The sequence below is a fragment of the Bos taurus genome, chromosome 10 (assembly GCF_002263795.3).
Source record: "Bos taurus isolate L1 Dominette 01449 registration number 42190680 breed Hereford chromosome 10, ARS-UCD2.0, whole genome shotgun sequence".
NCBI lineage: Eukaryota > Metazoa > Chordata > Mammalia > Artiodactyla > Bovidae > Bos > Bos taurus.
Genome location: NC_037337.1, coordinates 21,638,339 through 21,660,364, shown reverse-complemented (window position 1 = coordinate 21,660,364; position 22,026 = coordinate 21,638,339). Strand labels below are relative to the sequence as shown.

The 22,026-nt window shown below is 38.6% G+C and overlaps 1 protein-coding gene across 1 annotated transcript in view; it reads left to right on the top strand.

The window, feature by feature from the left end:
* The first annotated feature begins 609 nt into the window (after positions 1-609).
* The window catches only part of RNF212B (ring finger protein 212B), a 30,722-nt gene continuing 9,305 nt past the window's right edge, over positions 610-22,026 (top strand). Inside the window, exons 1-11 of the mRNA XM_005211442.5 lie at positions 610-805; positions 2,337-2,437; positions 5,037-5,089; positions 5,564-5,638; positions 15,888-16,003; positions 16,626-16,686; positions 17,354-17,382; positions 18,344-18,390; positions 18,622-18,664; positions 18,819-18,879; positions 19,232-19,280. Coding sequence (XP_005211499.1) covers positions 2,338-2,437; positions 5,037-5,089; positions 5,564-5,638; positions 15,888-16,003; positions 16,626-16,686; positions 17,354-17,382; positions 18,344-18,390; positions 18,622-18,664; positions 18,819-18,879; positions 19,232-19,280 — 634 coding nt within the window. The 5' untranslated portion in view covers positions 610-805; position 2,337. The remainder of the gene's footprint in view (positions 806-2,336; positions 2,438-5,036; positions 5,090-5,563; positions 5,639-15,887; positions 16,004-16,625; positions 16,687-17,353; positions 17,383-18,343; positions 18,391-18,621; positions 18,665-18,818; positions 18,880-19,231; positions 19,281-22,026) is intronic.

Sequence of the window (22,026 nt, the reverse complement as noted above, 5' to 3'; positions counted from 1 at the left end):
CCTTATCTTTAAAGACTAATTTAATAGCTTTACTAGAAAATGTTTTGGTTTTGACTGTTCTGGGTCAGTTTTCTCCTTTGCAATAAATATGTAGACTTAGTTCTTATTTCAGGAAAAATTTCTCAAAATTTTGTTTTAAATATTTGTTCTGATACATTGCTCTGGTTTTCCTTGCGGGAATAACCGTGTGTGTAAAATCTCTTTGCTTGTTCTCTATATCTCTTTCTCTTGAAAGTTTTTATTTTTCTTTTTAGGAAAACCGTCCTCCTTTCAGCATTATTTCTGAAAAAAAATTTTTTTAATTTCCTTGATACTGGTTAGTTCTCATTCTATACAAATCACTTTTTAGCTTTTCTATTTCTGGTTTACACTGTTCTTTAAAAGCATTTATTATTTTCTTTATTTCACTTGAAAATAAAGTGAAAAAAGAGAAGAAAAAAATTACGTTAAAGTTTTCATCAGCTTTGTGACCACATTTTTCTAGTGTATTACGTCTACTTGAATATTATTAGGTTTGTTTTCACCTTTTTGTTTGCACAGTAGCACGTTTGGGATTCGACCATATTTCTTATCTTTTTCCAATTTTAAAAGAGGTAGATTTTCCCGGACTCTACTTTCGTCTCTCGGGCCCCGCCCACTCCCGGGCCCCGCCCACGCCGCTCACACACCGTCGAGGGACACGCCCAGCTGTTTGTCTCTCGCTGGTGCCAGACTCTCTATTTTTTCCCGCCATTTCCAGCTCTTCTTGAGAGCTGGTTGATTTCGGTGAGATCCGAGGCCCTCCGGGATCACTGCGGTCAAACAGGTAGGGAATGTAGTTTAAAAAGAGCTATTGGTAAATTTGAGCCTTTGCCTAATCTCCATCGCCCTTAGAAATAGGGCGAGTCTTACCCTCACAAACCCTGTTAACGGCTCTTCTTTGAAAGAGTTCATTTGGTCAACCCATTTGATTAAAATTCTTGCTCCGCCTAACTGGGAGCATTGTAACTGGGACCTTTCCAGTGGTTCTTTAGATTCACTTCTGGGAGAAGTTAGTGTTTCTGTGAGCAACAAATAGAAATCTGAAGCGCGTGCCTCTGTGTAATGTCTTTGCGTTGAAACGTTTGCATGCTTAGTCGCTCCAGTCGTGTCTGACTCTGACCGGATGGACTGTAGCTCGCCAGGCTTCTCTGTCCAAGGGATTCTCCAGGCAAGCATACTGGAGTTGTTTGTCGTGCCCTTCTCCAGAGGATCTCCCCCACCCAGGGATCGAACCGGTGTCTCTTTACAGATCCTGCATTGGCAGTCGGGTTCTTTACCACTAGCGCCATCTGGGAAGCCCTATTGAAATATTTATTCAGTGTTTTTGTCCTGAATCTTGCCCTTGTGTGACAAAAATGTTAAAGTGTGGCGCAAACTAGCCAACATCCTTTGAGCACATGTCTCCATAAACGACTTTATAACGTTTTTAAAGAAAAAACATAAGTGGGGAAGAAAATTTACCCTCTGTTTTGTTTTTTTCCCCCAATTTAATTTTAAATTAAAATCAAACCTGTTTCATTCTTGTAGAATATTCATGAAATTAAACATAAATTCATTAAATATATGAACTAATGACAGATCTGTATCAGTTCTGTATTTTTAATGTCAGTTTCTTCATTTCAAATCTTGCTGTTCAATGAATATCAAATGCATCTTTTATTTTTATTTTTTCAAATGCATCTTTTAAAAAAGGATGGGATTGGACAAAACGTTAAATGATTTTTAAGATCACTTTTAGATCTATGATTCTGAGGTTCTGTGGAGTAGAAGAAAATGTAAACAATCTGAGACGTCATTCAAAAACCATCTTTCTCATAGATAAAATGTGTCCCAAGTGGTTAATATGTGATCTTCTATATTTTGTCCACTACCTCCTCCTTGCTCCATCTTGCTGTATCACAGGAAACTATTAGGAAATAAGAAGATGGTTCTTTTTTTTAAAGATTGTTTTTTCTAATTACAGATTAATACCTGAATTAATACAGAAAACTTAGAAAACAAAACGGTGTAAAGACAGCATATACATACAACAAATATCCATAATCTCACCATTCAAAAAAAAAATCATCACTGTCCTGTTACTTTTCTGAATATGTATACTTTTTAGAAAATGGCATTGCATACTCTGCAGTCTGCTTTTTTACACTTTAGAGATATATCTTACAACCAGTTGAAATACTCCACAAAAATATGCCCATATTCCAATAAGTTAGCAGAAGCTGAGCAAGCATTAAGTAGATTTTGGAACAGCTATAATTATGTTATAGTAAATATAATTATGTTATGCCCAGAGTTGTTCTCTCTCTTTGCTGCAGAATGGATTGGTTTCACTGCAACCGATGTTTCCGAAAAGATGGGGCCCATTTCTTTGTCACCAACTGTGGCCATATTTTCTGTAAAAAATGTGTGATTCTGGGTGAGTGACTTAACTGTTTGCAGATTCAGGCAAAAATGTTTTAAACTTAGAAATAATGATTAGCCATTTCTCTGTGTAACTTGGAATAAATATCACTTAGGAGGTCAAATGTGCTGTGAGTATAATAGGAAACTGTTGATTATGAAAATTGGAGGAATCCATTAACAAAGAATGATTTAGCAAATGGAATATCTATTATTTGAACATCAAAAGGTGCTTGTCCATGTTCTGAAGCCTGTAGCAGGGAAAGCCACAAAATTATCAGACTGACTAGAGAAAAGAGAGAAAAACAAAAATGATGACTAGAAATTGGGAAATCGGTTGATAACAAGAGCCATTTCTAATGGAAAGTGGTATAGTCTGTCAAGTTAATTTATTTAGAAATATTGACGATGATGATAGTGGTGAGTAATACCTTTGTGGTTTTCACGTGTCCTGATTTTGTTAGAAGGAAAGTTATGACCAACCTAGACAGCATATTCAAAAGCAGAGACATTACTTTGCCAACAAAGGTCCATCTAGTCAAGGCTATGGTTTTTCCAGTGGTCATGTATGGATGAGAGTTGGACTGTGAAGAAGGCTGAGCACCGAAGAACTGATGCTTTTGAACTGTGGTGTTGGAGAAGACTCTTGAGAGTCCCTTGGACTGCAAGGAGATCCAACTAGTCCATTCTGAAGATCAGCCCTGGGATTTCTTTGGAAGGAATGATGCTAAAGCTGAAACTCCAGTACTTTGGCCACCTCATGCGAAGAGTTGACTCATTGGAAAAGACTCTGATGCTGGGAGGGATTGGGGGCAGGAGGAGAAGGGGGCAACAGAGGATGAGATGGCTGGATGGCATCACCGACTCGATGGACGTGAGTTTGGGTGAACTCCAGGAGTTGGTGATGGCAGGGAGGCCTGGCGTGCTGCAGTTCATGGGGTAGCAAAGAGTCGGACACGACTGAGTGACTGAACTGAACTGAACTAATTTTATATATCCTTAACACAACCCCAGGAGGTAATTATTAATAGACCCACTTTACAAGTAGGGAGCTGATTCAAAGAGGTGATTTGACCAAGTTCTTGTAACTGTTAAATCTTAGAAGTGGGACTTTAAGATATGTCTTTTTTTTTTATTTAAGTGCTAAAATACTTACAAGGTATGTATGTATTCTGGGTATGTAGGTCCAGAAGAGGGACTTAGGATGCTTTGATCAGGGAAAATTTCATGGAAGAAGTGCCACTTTGGTAAAGTTTTGAGTAATAAATTGGAGTCTGCCAAGCGAATTAGGCAGGGAAGATAATTCTAGTTTAAAAGAACATCATGTATAAAGGAATATAGCATCATAAAACTTAGTACAGGGAAGTACACATGGTTGGGATTGGTAGAACATAAAAGAATAAGATGAGAAATGTGAGAGATGAGGCTAGAGAGGTAGGCAGTGGCCAGATGATGGAAGGCTCTATCTACCAGGCTAAAGAACCTGAACTTTATCCTGCAGGTGATGGAGACCTGTGGCAGTTTCTTTGTTTTGTCTTTTTCTTAAATAGAAGAATGGTTTGGATGTGCTAGCTGATTTTGGCAATAATACAGGAGGAAGACCCGGAAAACTTTATCCCCAAGGAAAAAGAGTCAGGTTAGCTCACCTCTGGAGAAGCTTTTTTGAGGTGTGAATCTCATGACCCTTTTAAGTTCTCTGCTAATGTGACAAAGCTATTACTATGCTAACAGCAGCTCACTTTGGAGCAGTTTGTCTCAGTGAAGCACATGTCATATGATGTTTTCTCCTGACATGGCATTTATCTTAATCAATAACCAGCACCACTACTAAAAATTCAACTTCAAAGGAAAATTAGGAATTTTAATTCTCAAATCTTTCATGTTGAGTCAATTAGACAATGAGGGTAGGAGAGCTCCAAAATGATATCCAGGAATACTAGCAAAGTGCAAACAGGGCAGGAATAATTGGAGAATTTCTTCAGGTACCCGGTGTGTGCCTACTGTCAGGGAGATGGAATAAAAAAATAATAACTTAAAGTTGAGATCATTGGTACTCTTTCTGCTGCTGCTAAGTCACTTCAGTCGTGTCCGACTCTGTGCGACCCCATAGACGGCAGCCCACCAGGCCCCGTCGTCCCTGGGATTCTCCAGGCAAGAACACTAGAGTGGATCGCCATTTCCTTCTCCAATGCATGAAAGTGAAAAGGGAAAGTGAAGTCGTTCAGTCGTGTTCCACTCTTCGTGACCCCATGGACTGCAACCTACCAGGCTCCTCCATCCATGCGATTTTCCAGGCAAGAGTACAGTAAATGTATACCCCTCAATGACTGCTGGGAGGCAACTGTCCCTTATTTGTAGAAGAAAATTGGGAATTTATTTAAAAGGAATGGGTAGAGGTACAGAGTGAAAGCCTTACTTCTTATCAACATACAAGTTTGGAAACGCTGATTTCTGGCATGGTGCTCAAGTTGAGGTCCTTTTTTAGCACAATGACATTCTGAATTCAGTAAGAACCTCTTTTCTTTAGCTAGCCAGCTTGACTGTTGCCACATACTTTGGGAGAATCTTACTTCATGCCCGTGAGAACCAAACATTTTTTTCCCTTTCCTCCCTAGAAAAATGTGCTGTTTGTGGAACTGCCTGCAAGTATCTGGCTCTTTCTGATAATGTAAGTTTTTCCTTCTCTGTCACAATCTTATCCTGTTTCCTGGTGTATAGGAAGTATACAAAGAATACAGTGACTATGAACTGAAAGTTGGGGGGAATTTCCTGTCGGTTCAGTGGTTAGGACTCAGTTCTTTCACTGCAGACCTGGGTTCAATCCTTGGTCAGGAAACTAAGATCACCAAGCTACACCATGCAGCCCCCAAAAAAGAAACAAAATGCATAGATAACAATTGAGGTGGAAAAGGAGGTAAACAAGAGATAGAAGAATTATTTGTGGATTTGTGGCTACTGCCACAGAAGTGTGAGGTAAGGAGGATTAAGACATACAGTCTACATCTCCTGGTTCAGTAGTGATCACACTCTTACCTAGCACAGTGAAATTCTATCTGGTGCTTTAGAAAGGGTGGTACATCTTTAACCATATTTGCCAGTATTTTATTTCATTCCATTGTGATGTGTCTTATTCTCTTGATAGCTGAAACCTCAGGAGAAGATGTACTTCAGAAACCCTGTGGAGACAGCTTTGCAGTACTTTAGTCACATCTCTCAGGTATGAGAAATAACAGTGAAGACATTCTGATTTTCCAGGCAAGTTATAATTGCATCTTATTTCTTTTCCAAAGGTTCTCTTTAAACTGCATTCATACATTTGTATACAGTGGGGAGAAATTGGCTGCCCTATTTGCTTTCTTCCCTGATAATACAAATCTCAACAATTAACTTTTTACTGACCCAGAATCTGTGATAGGCTGTAAAAAACACTATGTAGCTGAATCTTGTAGTTCCTAGTTCTATTAAGTTATTTTTGAGGGTAAAGATGCCTCTAGGCAGCTTCATTATCCTTCTGTGCAGATTTAGTAAATCTTCTAAAAATTTCTTTGAATATATAGGTCTGACCCTGTAGAGGACTTAGCAGCCTGGCTTTCAAAGTTTTGCTTATAGACCTAAGTTCAAGAAGGGATTTCTTGTTCTCTATTCTTATTTTTCAATAACCTTTCTTAGTAATGCTTATATATTTAATTCTTAATTTAGTATTTATAATTAGTTGTCTGAACTTTAGAAGATATTTTTCTTTTCCTGATGCATGATATGTTGTCATGCTATTGACTCAGTCAGGAGCAATCGAGTTGTGGAAGGAGGTGAAGAGGAGACAGGACAGATTTGAGAGAGTTCCCAAATTGTAAAAATTTCGGTTTTTCACTTTCATTCTTTAGTTCTCCACCAAGATCATTTCATGGCCTCATAGGATTCTTATCTGGGCATGTTTCTTGAGATTTTATCACTGTTTTTCTTCTCTATTCTTCTCATTATTTTGAGAGTTATTCTTTTATTAAACATGAAGATGGTCCTTTGTCATGTTTGGCTGAAGAGAGTAGATTTCATTTTTCTTTGATGTCTCCCCTTTGATGTCATCAGTCCTGACTCTGGAGATGGAGGAAGGGAAATGAGGCTTTCACGGCATCCTGTTTTTAGCTGCTTGGGTGAACCATCATATTTGAGATACTATTTAACATTATGAGGAGATAAAATCCAGCTGAGACTCAAGCAGAAATGTAAACAAGGTCACATGGGCAAGAGAAAGAGCAGAGCTTTGGTTAATAACTAAACCAAGGATTAGTTAATGATCAGTAGAGAAATTATATGTAGTCTGAGTTCTAACCTACCTAATCATGGGACCAATTACACATGGTCAAGTAATCAAGATAAAATACATGGAAAGGGTCAGTTAATCATCACTTTAGTGAAGTGCCAGTTTGGTAAAGTCAGCAAGGTCTGAAAATGTGTTTTCCTAATCTGTGAAGTTGAATAACTGATCCAAGTAATGTCTAGATTGTCTTTTGCTCACATTTTCTTTCCTCAGTCAGACTTTTACTGACTTATCTCAAATAGCAGCCCCAAGTTTACTTATCCTGCTTTATTTTTCATTGGAAATCTTATCTCTAACATTTTATAATATATTTGTTATTGTCTGAATTCTGCTCTGCTTTCTCGTAGCATAATGTGTTCAAGGTTCATTCATGTAAAAATATTAGAACTTCATTAGTATTTCATTCCTTTCCATGACCAAGTAATACTATAGATGGATATACATTTCATGTATTCATTCGTCAGTTGAGGGACATTTAATTTGTTTCCACCTTTTGATTATTATGAATAATGCCACTATGAACACATGTATACAAGTTTCTGTGTGGACATATATATTCATATCTCTTGGATGTATACATAGGAATTAAATCACTGGGTCAGATGGTAGTTCTGTGTTTAACTTTTGAAACTGCCAGACTGTTTTCCCAAGTGCTTGCCTATTTTACATTTTTACCAGCAGTGTGTAAGGATTTTGATTTCTCCAAATTCTAATCAACATTTGTTTTATCTGTCTTTTTTTATTATAATCATCCTAATGGTATGAACTTGTATCATGGTGTGGTTTTGATTTACATTTAGAATTGATGCTTTTGAACTGTGGTGCTGGAGAAGACTCTTGAGAGTCCCTTGGACTGCAAGGAGATCCAACCAGTCCATCCTAAAGGAGACCAGTCCTGAGTGTTCATTGGAAGGACTGATGCTGAGGCTGAAACTCCAATACTTTGGCCACCTCATGCAAAGAGTTGACTCATTGGAAAAGACCCTGATGCTGGGAGGGATTGGGGGCAGGAGGAGAAGGGGACGACAGAGGATGAGATGGCTGGATGGCATCACCGACTCAATGCACATGAGTTTAGGTGAATTCCGGGAGTTGGTGATGGACAGGGAGGCCTGGCGTTCTGCAATTCATGGGGTCGCAAAGAGTTGGACACGACTGAGCAACTGAACTGACTGACTGAACTGATGTTGAGCATCTTCTTGTGTACTTATGGGCTATTTATTTGTCATCTTTAAAGTGATGTCTATTCAGATACTTTGCCCTTGCCCATTTTTTTAAAAGATTATCTTTTTATTATTAGTTATAAGGGTTCTTTATATATTCTAGGTACAAGTCCTTATCCAGATACATGATTTGCAAACATTTTCTTCCATTTTGTTGGGCCCTTTCCACTTTAAAATTAAGAAATATAATAGGGCTTCCCTGGTGGCTCAGTGGTAAAGAATCTGCCTGCCAATGAAGGAGACTTGGGTTCAATCCCTGGTCCACGAAGATCCCACACGCTGAGGAGCAGCTAAGCCCGTGCGCCGCCACCATTGAGCCTTTATTCTAGAGCCTGGGAACCACAACTACTGAGCCGCAACTACTGAAGTCTGCTCTTTGCAACTAGAGAAAAGCCCGTGCAACAAGGAAGACTGAGCACAGTCAAATAAAAATTATTTTAAAAAAAGAAATAAAATAAATATCCATTAAGTAAATTCAAATAGGCAGAACAGATAAGATGGGGTATCAGTAAAATAGGAAATAAAGAGAGAGAAGATACTGAGAGAAGAGGGAAAGATGTAAATTCACAAAGAAAGACAAATTCAGAGCAAGAGGCATAAATGAAAATACAGAAAAAGACTTTTATTAGTTTAGTGTTGGGATAGACAAATATTTCTTGAAAGGTCAGTAAATATTTAGGCTTTGCAAGCCATGCAGTCTCTGTTGCAGCTACTCAACTCTGCTGTTATAGCATAGAAGCAGCCATAGGCAGTCTGTAAACAAATGGCAGGACCATATTCTAGCAAAAGGCAAAGGAGAAAAGGAAAGATATACCTATTTGAATGCACAGTTCCAAAGAATAGCAAGGAAAGGTAAGAAAGCCTTCCTCAGTGATCAATGCAAAGAAATAGAGAAAAACAATAGAACAGGAAAGACTAGAGATCTCTTCAAGAAAACTAGAGATACCAAGGGAACATTTCATGCAAAGATGGGCACAATAAAGGACAGAAATGGTATGGACCTAACAGAAACAGATGTTAAAAAGAGGTGGCAACAATACACAGAAGAACTATACAAAAAAGATCTGATCGATAGTTGCCTGACTTTGAAGTCATATGTTTTGCTAATGTACATAAATAACTACCATACAAGTCGTTTGAATAAAATCAAGTCAAGCCCCGATCTCATCAATAGACCAGACCAGTTTCCCATCCTTCACTTGAATTTAAACATTGAACAACTGAGATAATCAATGATGCCTTTGAAGAAAGGTTTTGTTTAGTCAAAGATTATTTTACCTGAAAAGAAAGAGTTTATCTGTCACCATATAAGACTTCTGAAACAGTATAGTTGAGTTCTTTGTCACTACTGAGCAGGTTGAGGAACTTAGGCCCCAATGTAAGAGATAATATTGCTTTGATTACAGAGCAAATACTATTGTTTTGTTCAAACCAAAACTTAACTTTCTGACTGCACTGCACAGCATGTGGAATCTTAGTTCATCAACCAGGGATGGAACTCATGCCCCTTGAAGTGGAAGCATGGAGTCTTAACCACTTGACCACCAGGGAAGTCCCCTGCTTTTGATACAGAAGCATTTAGAAAAAAAAAATCTCTTTGAGCATCATAATTACTCTTGCAGTTACAAATCTGAACATTTAACTGCCTTTTCAAAACCCTTTGATGTCCTATCACCTGTTTCCTTCCGACCCTTCAGAGTGACACCTAGTTCCCTTAAGATGGGGTTCCTCCAGATCTTCTCTCTCCAATGTCATCCACAGCTACCACTTCACATTTTATGTACCACATAAGTTCTTATGTAGGTTATTTATTACCTAACCTATAGGGTAGGTTTAGTTCTTTTATACACCATGTAGTGTATAACAGTTTTGTATCTCTGTGCCTGGAACACTTGACTTCCACACTAAAGTCACCTCTTAATTATTATTTCTATACTTTATACATGCTTCTTCTGTTTTTCATATCACTTTTTGTTTTAGTTATTGATTCATACTTCTGAATGTCTCTTGTACAATATGGTGAAGAGCTACAAAAGTACAAGAGTTCATACTATCCCTCTTAGTATTTCCTATTCCTTATATCCATCACCCTGCTTCACCAATTCCTAGCTCATGGCCAATCTTCCTTTTTCTGGACAATCCCATCTCCTGCCACCCCATCTAGATTATTTTGAAGCCAGTCAGATATCATATCATTTCAATTTGTAAATATTTCAGAGCCTGTCTCTAAAAGATAGGTACTCTTTTCTTAAATATAACCACGTCATGATAAAATAATTCCCTAATATTATCCATTACTGCTACTGCTAAGTCACTTCAGTCGTTTCCGACTCTATGTGACCCCATAGACGGCCCCCCACCAGGCTCCTCCATCCCTGGGATTCTCCAGGCGAGAACACTGGAGTGGGTTGCCATTTCCTTCTCCAATGCATGAAAGTGAAAAGTCAAAGTGAAATCGCTCAGTTGTGTCCGACTCTTCGCAACGCCATGGACCACAGCCAACCAGGCGCCCCCATCTGTGGGATTTTCCAGGCAAGAGTACTGGAGTGGGGTGCCATCGCATTAGTCAGTTAATATTCAGTTTCCTCAGTGTCTCATAATTATTTTTTTTTTCAGTTTTATTTATCTATTCATTTTTTACTTTACAATATTGTATTGGTTTTGCCATGTATTGACATGAATCTGCCATGGGTATACATGTGTTCCCCATCCTGAACCCCCCTCCCACCTCCCTACCCATCCCATCCCTCTGGGTCATCCCAGTGCACCAGCCCTGAGCATCCTGTATCATGCATCAAACCTGGACTGGCAATTTGTTTCACATATGATAATATACATGTTTCAATGCCATTCTCCCAAATCATCCCACCCTTGCCCTCTCCTACAGAGTCCAAAAGACTGTTCTTTACATCTGTGTCTCTTTTGCTGTCTCGCATATAGGGTTATCATTACCATCTTTATAAATTCCATATATATGTGTTAGTATACTGTATTGGTGTTTTTCTTTCTGGCTTACTTCACTCTGTATAATAGGCTCCAGTTTCATCCACCTCATTAGAACTGATTCAAATGTATTCTTTTTAATGGCTGAGTAATACTCCATTGTGTATATGTACCACAGCTTTCTTATCCATTCTTATCCATCTGCTGATGGACATCTAGGTTGCTTCCATGTCCTGGCTATTATAAACGGTGCTGCAGTGAACATTGGGGTACACATGTCTCTTTCAATTCTGGTTTCCTTGGTGTGTATGCCCAGCAGTAGGATTGCTGGGTCATATGGCAGTTCTATTTCCAGTTTTTTAAGGAATCTCCACACTGTTCTCCATAGTGGCTATACTAGTTTGCATTCCCACCAACAGTGTAAGAGGGTTCCCTTTTCTCCACACCCTCTCCAGCATTTAGTGCTTGCAGATATATTCCTAAGTATTTTATTCTTTTCGTTGCAATGGTGAATGGAATTGTTTCCTTAATTTCTCTTTCTGTTTTCTCATTGTTAGTGTATAGGAATGCAAGGGATTTCTGTGTGTTGATTTTATATCCTGCAACTTTACTATATTCATTGATTAGCTCTGGTAATTTTCTGGTGGAGTCTTTAGGGTTTTCTATGTAGAGGCTCATGTCATCTGCAAACAGTGAGAGTTTTACTTCTTCTTTTCCAATCTGGATTCCTTTTATTTCTTTTTCTGCTCTGATTGCTGTGGCCAAAACTTTCAAAACTATGTTGAATAGTAGTGATGAGAGTGGGCACCCTTGTCTTGTTTTTGACTTTAGGGGAAATGCTTTCAATTTTTCACCATTGAGGATAATGTTTGCTGTGGGTTTGTCATATATAGCTTTTATTATGTTGAGGTATGTTCCTTCTATTCCTGCTTTCTGGAGGGTTTTTATCATAAATGGATGTTGAATTTTGTCAAAGGCTTTCTCTGCATCTATTGAGATAATCATATGTTTTCATATTTCAATTTGTTAATGTGGTATATTACATTGATTGATTTGTGGATCTTGAAGAATCTTTGCATCCCTGGGATAAAGCCCAATTGGTCATGATGTATGATCTTTTTAATATGTTGCTGGATTCTGTTTGCTAGAATTTTGTTAAGGATTTTTGCATCTATGTTCATCAGTGATATTGGCCTGTAGTTTTCTTTTTTTGTGTGGCATTTTTGTCAGGTTTTGGTATTAGGGTGATGGTGGCCTCATAGAATGAGTTTGGAAGTTTACCTCAGTGTCTCATAATTATTTTAAAACTTTTAATTGGTTTCAATAAACTCTATATAACTGAGTTGACTATTTTGTCTCTTAAGGTTATTTTAAACTGTAAGTTTCCTCTTGTTTCTTTTTTACTATTGTTGAAGAAAATGGTCTTTTGTGCTGTAAGGCTGTTCATAGCATGGATTTTGCACACTGTATCTACCTGGAGTCATTTAATATGCTTGTTTGTGCTCTATATTTTCTCTAAGTTAATAGTTATTTAGGCTTAATCAGAACCATTTAAGTTGAGGGGAGGGGATGAGACAAGACTACTTACAGCAGTGCTGTGTTCTACCAAGAGGTATGTAATGATTTTCTGTCTCTCATTTTGTGTGATGGTAGAAATTGATGAACTTTACATTGATTCATTAGTTCACTGAGTTGCAAGATGCTGATATTTTAATTCTGTCTTCTCATTGTTTTTAGCTGAATACTTGGAAAGGATAAATTTACATTTTTCAACTATATGATTATCTTAAGATGTAATTCAAACTTATGGGAATTCCCTGGTGGTCTGTTGGTTAAATTCTGAGCTTATACTGCAGGGGGAACTAAGGTCTAACATGCCACATGGCATGGCCAAAAAATAACAACAACACCTAAGACCTGTAGATATTAAGGAAAAAGGGAGTCAATTTCACCAAAGATGGATAAGGGAAACTAATACATTTTGAGTACCTAAGATAGATAGTGAATTTACCAATTTTTTTTATATGAAAGTGAAAGTCGCTTAGTCGTGTTTGATTCTTTGCAACCCATAGACTACACAGTCCATGGGATTCTCCTTGCCAGAATACTGGGATCTTCCCAACCCAGGGTTTGAACCCGGGTCTCCTGCATTGCAGGCAGATTCTTTACCAGCTGAGTCACCAGGGAAGCCCAAGAATACTGGAGTGAGTAACCTATCCCTTCTCCAGTGGATTTTCCTGACCCAGGAATCGAACCAGGGTCTCCCACATTGCAGGTGGATTGTTTACCAGCTGAGCTAAATTTATTTATTTGGCTGAGCCCAGGAGAAGGCAATGGCAACCCACTCCTGTGGGTTTGCCAGTACTCTTGCCTGGCAAATCACATGGACAGAGGAGCCTGGTAGGCTGCAGTCCATGGGGTCGCTAAGGACTGAGTGACTTCACTTTCGCTTTTTATTTTCCTGCATTGGAGAAGGAAATGGCAACCCACTCCAGTATTCTTGCCTGGAGAATCCCAGGGATGGCGGAGCCTGGTGGGCTGCTGTCTGTGGGGTCACACAGAGTCGGACACGACTGAAGCGACTTAGCAGCAGCAGCAACAGTCTTAGTTGTGGCTCTTCGGATCTTTGATCTTCGTTGTGACATGCAAACTCTAAGTTGTGGCATATGAAATCTAGTTCCCTCACCGGGGATTGAACCTGGGCCCCTTGCATTAGAAATGTGAAGTCTTAGCCACTGGACCAGCAGGGAAGTCCCTACTGATGCTTTTAAAGTAAATTTTTTAAACTTAGCAACTCTTCTACAAATATTCAAAGCATCAAAATTGCATGGGTATATAAATCTTCAACTAAAAAAAAAATGACATTTAAAAGTAAAAATTAGGAAAGCCGTTCTTTGGCACACACACACACATACACACACACAAAGCTGGTCAAGCTACTATTCATTTCCAAAATATATTTTATGAGACAAAAGGCAATTTTCAATTAAGGCAATAATATGTACACCCACATTGGATCATATGTCTTATCTTAAGAAACCAATGAGCTCACCTTTACTTCTGTATGGTGACTCTCTCAGTATCTTTCAGTGGTTTCTTCCTTACTTTTTCCAGCCTCTTGGCATTAACTGGATCTAATTCAGAACTGAAATTTAAAAAATAGTCTACAGTAAACAAAAATTATGTCCCATGTTATCAATTCTAAAAGGAGTGGGAATCCAGAGCATGAGAAAACGATGATGCCTTTACCTAGTCCTAATATGAAGACACAGGAAAGGAATCTGAGTATTAAAGTAGGTAGTTCCATGCATTGTTCCAAGGAAATAAACAATATTTAACACTTGGCATTATACAACGTTTAATGTTATCAACAGAACTACTTTTGTTACTATCTGCTCTGTTGTTATATGAATAAAATTATCCCAACTAAAAGCAAGTAGGCAAAACTTGTCCTAAAGAATCTATAACCTTTTTATGAGGCTGAAGGATTTGAATGAGACAGAATAATGAATTTGCTCACATTTGAGATTTGTAAAATACTGAGATTCATTACTGAGTTTAGAATCTCCTTTAGTAGATATATTTGAAATAGATCAAACATTTGTACTCTAGCTTTGGGAAAAATCACTTGTTTTCTCCTCTAATTTTTTTTGCTGATGGTTGTTTACTGAGTGATCTTTCTTCCTCTTGGAATGGTCAGATCTGAGGTTTGGGTGTTAGTTTTTTTGGTTAAGTATGTGAAGCAGGCCTACTTAGCCCTAGGCAAAAGGTTCCCCCAATAGTCTAGTCTTGTCCCCTGGAATTCCACAGTAGGGGAGGGTCTGTTCCCCCTTCACACAGGACTAGGGGAGGAGTAACCAATCTAGAGAAAGATTTGGGCTTTCTTGGCCCAAGCCTGATGCTAACAATTTTATCACAAACTGATCCCAAGAGTAGGTTAGGATGTTTGGGGTACTGGCTTTTGGCTATATATTATATCTACCTGTAGTATCTATTTCTTCTTAATCCTTTGCCGTTTTAGATGACTCTCAGGAGTGAGTGCCTTTTTTTCTGCTTCTGCGTTATTCAAATTTTCTAAACTGAATATGTTTTTACTTTTATTGGAAATAAGAACAATTTCAAAAATAGACTACAGTGAGTTCTTGTCTATATAGAATTAGTTTAGTTTGTTTTTGAGTAAAAAATTGAGTCTGGAGACTGTATAGATTCGGAAATAGAATTCTTTAGTAGGGTAGCAAAAGCAATTTGCAAATTAGACAAGAATGAAAAGTTTATGGCCAAAACTACCAGATCTAGGAAGGACCTCAGACAAAGGGTTTATGGCTTGAATAGGTAGGAAACAGATGAGACATAAATACTGCTGTGTATTCAAAAGTACAGCCTGACAAAGCTAAAACGCTTTCTAAATATTAACTTTTGATCTGATTCAGTAATCCCATGATGGGCACATCAGTACATCAAATGGTGAATGAAAACAAAAGATAAAATTATTTGCCCATGCCCAGAAATAATATTCAGGAAAAGTCATCTCCGTCTGTGTCTCTTTGCCCTCTACTGTAGCAGTATAAACAGCCTGGAAGTATCTGTATGTATCTTAGGGAAAGTAAATTGGTTACCAGTGCTCTCCAGTATCTAGGAATGTGGAAGCTGAGTCCAAACTAATTGTAAACGAGTAAGGTCAGAACCAATTCTAAACTTGGAAACTTTTTTTGTTGTTGGTTGTCACGCTTCTTGCTCATGATGAATGGTTATATTTTAAAAGGGCTGATCTGTGTCAGTATTCTCATTAAGATATTAAGAAGGTGTTATTCTGGAAATATAAAGCTTTGGCTTTCCCTAGTTTTGGGGAACCTCGAATTAGGTCAGATGCTCCAGAAGAAAACAATCAGTAATAGAGTATGAATTGAAGAATTCCTGTTTGTTGCTGGAAGTAAGGGGAAAGGAGTTATGAGGTTGTATGTCAAAGGCCTGTTTTCCCCTAGTAGGTGTGGAGTTTCCAGAAGAAACAAACAGATCTCCTCATCGCCTTTTATAAGCACAGAATTACAGAGTTAGAAGCAGCCATGCAGGAGTCACAGCAAACACTGACCAACCAGGACAAGTAAGTGACAAATCAGGTCACCCAAGAGCCCTTTCCAGGGAAGCTAGAGCCTGTATATCCTTATGGTTCCAAAGCCTGAACATTGCTTCATGTGTGTTTATGTTTATCTTGGGTAAGTTCAGTACAGAATTTTGTTCCCTCAGTCTCCATTTTCTTTTTCTCTTTCTTCCCTCTTTATAGCTTTCCTCTTTTACTTCCATCTGTCAAAAACTGCTTCTTCAGAGAAATCAGACATGGCTTTTTCACAGTAATAATGATGGGAGATAGCATTTAAAATGTTACGTGTAGGAGGATGTGTTTTGGAAGTCTTAAGCTAAAAGATGGAATCCCTGACAGAAATGTTCAGACATCTTCAGGCCAGGGGTGCATGTGGAGAAGAGATGCAATTCTGTATAAAAGCCTCTGAAACCATACCAAATGATGCTTATTTTCTCCACCTGGTTCTTCTCACCACCAAAACCCTGCCATTGCTGACCTGAATCACTAGGTCTCTGTCAGAATTATCTTGTATAGTGGCAAACATCTCTCTGGAAGCATTAACTAGATTTGATGATAAATAAAAATCAGGATTTTTTTTATTCCACTGACCTGCTGAAGCTCACCGTTTCCATCTTTTGCCTAGAGAGCTGTCAGTCTTAAGGAAAGAGAATGGAGAACTGAAGAAATTTCAAGCCATCATGAAGGTGAATAAAATAGATTTTCCATAGTATTATTTTCTCCTCTATATTGCCCATCTGTCTAGCTGACTGAATAGAATAGTTTTCCATGGCAGGTATTAATTGATAATGTTTGTAAAATAAACATAACTGTAGTAAATGGACAAGGCCACAGAAGACCTTGAAGGGATGAGAGGACAAAATTTAGCACAGTGGTAACCCATTCTCGAACATCAATGAATCATGACATGGCACATGGGGAAGCTCTTTTACAGAAGAGTTATCTGTTGTAACTTAAAATTTCTCTTCAAGAATCCCAAGGCACTCAGGACCCTTCTTCTCCATCAAACTCTATTTCCTAGACATTTCTCTCTTCCCAAGAGTGTTCTTTGTGTTTATATAGCATGCCTTTTGATCTTTCTCTTATATTTTCCTTTCTCTCTCCATAGATTCTCTATATTTCTCCATGTATATCAGTCTTCAGGATTCCCAATATGTTTTTGTGAAGAGAGACTAAAATTTTCTTCCCCTAAAGCTAAGTGTTTCTAAGGAAACACTGCAGCTGTTTTCTTCTATTGGAAATCTTAGTAACCACAACTAGAAGACATTGCAGCTTAGTTATCTGACAAGTAAGATCCATTGATGGGGACTCTTGAGCTAAAGCTTCCTTCACCCCCATTTTTTTCACCTACAGGAATCTCCAAGTTGGTACCAAGGAAGCAGGTCAGTTTTATCAGGCGCCATAGCTTCCCTCTTTGAAAATATCTATCCTTTCTTGACACTTGGCTCTAACTCTTATGTGGGCTCTGAGGTGGAGGAAATGGTTTATGAATTTATCTTTCACTTAACCATGAAAGAGTTACTCACTGAAAAGCACTGATGTAAAATCTTGAATGCAGTGCTCACCCTTGACCGTCATCTTATGAAATTCTACTCATCCTTCAAAATTCAACTCCTGTGTCATTTCCTCTGTCAAGACTATTAGGCAGAGTTAGATGTTCTATTATTCATTTATTCAATAAATATTCATTAATTGCCTATTCTTTGTGATGTACCGTGTTAGGTGCTGGGTGTACATCACCAATTTTTCTAATTATAAATGTCTGTACCCTACCAATCATTAAATATTTTTAGTATCAGCTCTGTATTGATGGATTAAAAAAGCATGGCCATTGATTCACAGAAGCTAAAGTCTAATGTTCTAGCATACTCTGTACTTCTAATACACCCATTATTACATTTAACGTTGCTTTTTTATTGCCTTCCCACTAAGCCTCTCAAAAACAAACCACATTCTAGTTATCTTTGTAACCTCAGGATCTAAGATACATGAGCACTAATAAATGCTTGTAGATAGATGGAAGAGGGGATGGAGGGAGTGAGGGAATGGTGGATGTGTAAATGGGTGGATAGATGTACGTAAAGTTGAGAGTATCTGGTAAAGCACTAAGGGAAGGATGAAAGGACTTCAGAACTTCTATTACGGGGAATAGAGAAGTGGAGAAGATTTCATTTAGGGAATTGGAGAGCCAAGGAGACCCATATGGAAAACTTGTTTCCACCATGCTCAGGGAGGAGGCTATTATTTTTATAAATAAATGGTGTGATTGATCCTCTAAGGTGGCAGGCACTAAGTTCTGCTTACAGAGATTAGAACTGCCTTTGTTTTTTTTCTTCCTTGCAGGTTAAACACACCTCGACCAGTGGGCATCACGTCTCCATCTCAGTCAGGTAGAGACCATGTTTTGCCCAAATATAAGCGTGAGATAAATAAATATCCTTTTTCATAAACTATGAACCATAAGGAAGATGCTTTCCTCTCAGAAAGTATAGTGTGATTTTCCTATTATATATGATATGGAAAGGCCAAACTCGCAGATACTAACTTGCAACAGACAGGCTATGCAAAAGAGGGCACACCATTAATGGCAACTTTTCATCCTCTGTTTTATTCCCTTTTAGTTACTCCACGACCCATTTCTCAGCATAGTAGCCAAGTGGTCAGGTGAGTAGAAAGCTACACAGAAACATTAAAACTGTTGGCAGAAGATGGAAGATGAAAGAAATGCCTAGATGTGGCTGAGATAGGGACTGAGGAGACTTTATAAAGGCTTAATACCAGCTTTATTTGCTTTTCGTTTTTGTTTCACTTCATACAGTCGGTCCTCCTCAGTGGAGTCTACCCCTTATAGAATGGCTGGCTTTAGTAACTTGGGACAAGTAAGTAATGTTTACATTGTCTTTCCAGACTGAGATTTCTAATGCTAAATGAAAGCCAAGATTAAAGCAAGAATATTAAACCGATTGGTTTTGGCATGAATTGTCTCTCTTTTCGCAATGCAGACCTGATATTAGAAGCAGACCTGATTCATAGCTTGGAATGAATAGAGGTGAAAATAGTGGACCACATTAACAGTGTCCATCATGTTCATTTTGGAAGGATTAAAATGTGGGTCTTTCTTGGACTTGTGCACTACCCACTCTGGGAGAACAACATATTCTTCAATGTATATGTAGCATGAAATATGGAAGCCAGAGAATCAGGATCTATTTCCTGTTATTTTTCCCTCAGGGAGCCAGAGGTCTTCAGGGAAGGAGCACTCCGAGGGATTCTTTTACTGGTAAGAGGGGGAGAAAAAGGTTTTCAGAAACCAACATATTCTGTAAAACTACCAGCAGATTTTGGGTTTTCTGTGCATAATATAATGCCATTTTACTTCCTTTTTCTCTATACAGTGATCCCAGGTATCAGACACTACTTTTGAATAATATTTCTGTTCTCAAACTGATAAGGAGAAAATTGAAACTTGAGTAATAGGAAGTATTTGAAACCCTCTGGTCAGGAGATAGAACTTTTGAGTAATTGACTTTGGGTTTTTTTTAATTGCCACAAGATGGCAGTAGAAGTTAGAGCTAAAAGAAGATTAACTAGATGTCAGTTACGTTAGCCTGAAGAGTATCTGGCTTCTTCAATTCAGTTCAGTTGCTCAGTCATGTCCGACTCTTTGAGACTCCATGAACTGCAGCACGCCAGATCTCCCTGTCCATCACCAACTCCCGGAGTCTCCCCAAACCTATGTCCATTGAGTTGGTGATACCATCCAACCATCTCCTCCTCTGTCGTCCCCTTCTCCTCCTGCCCTCAATCTTTCCCAACATCGGGGTCATTTCCAATGAGTCAGCTCTTCATATCAGGTGGCCGAAGTATTGGAGTTTCAGCTTCAACATCAGTCTTCCAATGAACACCCAGGAATGATCTTCCTTACGATGGACTGGTTGGATCTCTCAAGGATCTCTCAAGAGTCTTCTCCAACACCACAGTTCAAAAGCATCAATTCTTCGGCGCTCAGCCAGTGCTCGGCTTTCTTTATAGTCCAACTCTCACATCCATACATGACTACTGGAAAAATAATAGCCTTGACTAGACTATGTCTCTGCTTTTTAATATGCTGTCTAGGTTGGTCATAGGTTGGTCAAAACTTTCCTTCCAAGGAGTAAGTGTCTTTTAATTTCACAGCTGCAATCACCATCTACAGTGAGGCCCCAAAAATAAACTCAGCCACTGTTTTCACTGTTTACCCATCTATTTGCCATGAAGTGACGGGACCTGATACCATGATCTTAGTTTTCTGAATGTTGAGCTTTAAGCCAACTTTTTCACTCTCCTCTTTCACTTTCATCCAGAGGCTTTTTAGTTCTTCTTCACTTTCTGCCATAAGGGTGGTGTCATCTGCATATCTGAGGTTATTGATATTTCTCCCGGCAATCTTGATTCCAGCCTGTGCTTCTTCCAGCCCAGCGTTTCTCATGATGTACTCTGCATAGAAGTTAAATAAGCAGGGTGACAATATACAGCCTTGACATACTCCTTTTCCTATTTGGAACCAGTCTGCTGTTCCATGTCCAGTTCTAACTGTTGCTTCCTAACCTGCATACAGGTTTCTCAAGAGGCAGTTCAGGTGGTCTGGTATTCACATCTCTTTCAGAATTTTCCACAGTTTATTGTGATTCACACAGTCAAAGGCTTTGGCATAGTCAATAAAGCAGAAATAGATATTTTTCTGGAACTCTCTTGCTGTTTCGATAATCCAGCAGATGTTGGCAATTTGATCTCTGGTTCCACTGCCTTTTCTAAAACCAGCTTGAACATCTGGAAGTTCACGGTTCACATATTGCTGAAGCCTGGCTTGGAGAATTTTGAGCATTACTTTACTAGCATGTGAGATGAGTGCAATTGTGCGGTAGTTTGAGCATTCTTTGGCATTGCCTTTCTTTGGGATTGGAATGAAAACTGACCTTTTCCTGTCCTGTGGCCACTGCTGAGATTTCCAAATTTGCTGACATATTGAGTGCAGCACTTTCACAGCATCATTTTCCTGGATTTGAAATAGCTCAACTGGAATTCCATCACCTCCACTACCTTTGTTCATAGTGATGCTTCCTAAGGCCCATTTGACTTCACCTAGAGCCAGGATATCTGGCTCTAGGTAAGTGATCACACCATCGTGATTATCTGGGTTGTGACGATCTTTTTTGTATAGTTCTTCTGTGTATTCTTGCCATCTCTTCTTAATATCTTCTGGTTCTGTTAGGTCCATACCTTTTCTGTCCTTTATTGAGCCCATCTTTGCATGAAATGTTCCCTTGGTATCTCTAATTTTCTTGAAGAGATCTCTAGTCTTTCCCATTCTATTCTTTCCCTCTATTTTCATTGATTGCTGAGGAAGGCTTTCTTATCTCTCCTTGCTATTCTCTGGAACTCTGCATTCAAATGGGTATATCTTTCCTTTTCTCCTTTGGTTTTGCTTTTTTTTATAGCTATTTGTAAGGCCTCCTCAGACAGCCATTTTGCTTTTTTGCATTTCTTTTTCTTGGAGATGGTCTTGATCCCTGTCTCCTGTACAATGTCACGAACCTCAGTCCATAGTTCATCAGGCACTCTGTCTATCAGATCTAGTCCCTTAAATCTATTTCACACTTCCACTGTATAATCATAAGGGATTTGTTTTAGGTCATACCTAAATGGTCTAGTGGTTTTCCCTACTTTCTTCAATTTAAGTCTGAATTTGGCAATAAGGAGTTCATAATCTGAGCTGCAGTCAGCTCCCGGTCTTGTTTTTGCTGACTGTATAGAGCTTCTCTATCTTTGGCTACAAAGAATATAATCAATCTGATTTCAGTGTTGGCCATCTGGTGATGTCCATGTATAGAGTCTTCTCCTGTGTTGTTGGAAGAGAGTGTTTGCTATGACCAGTATGTTCTCTTGGCAAAACTCTATTAGCCTTTGCCCTGCTTCATTCTGTACTCCAAAGCTAAATTTGCATGTTACTCCTGGTGTTTCTTGACTTCCTACTTTTGCATTCCAGT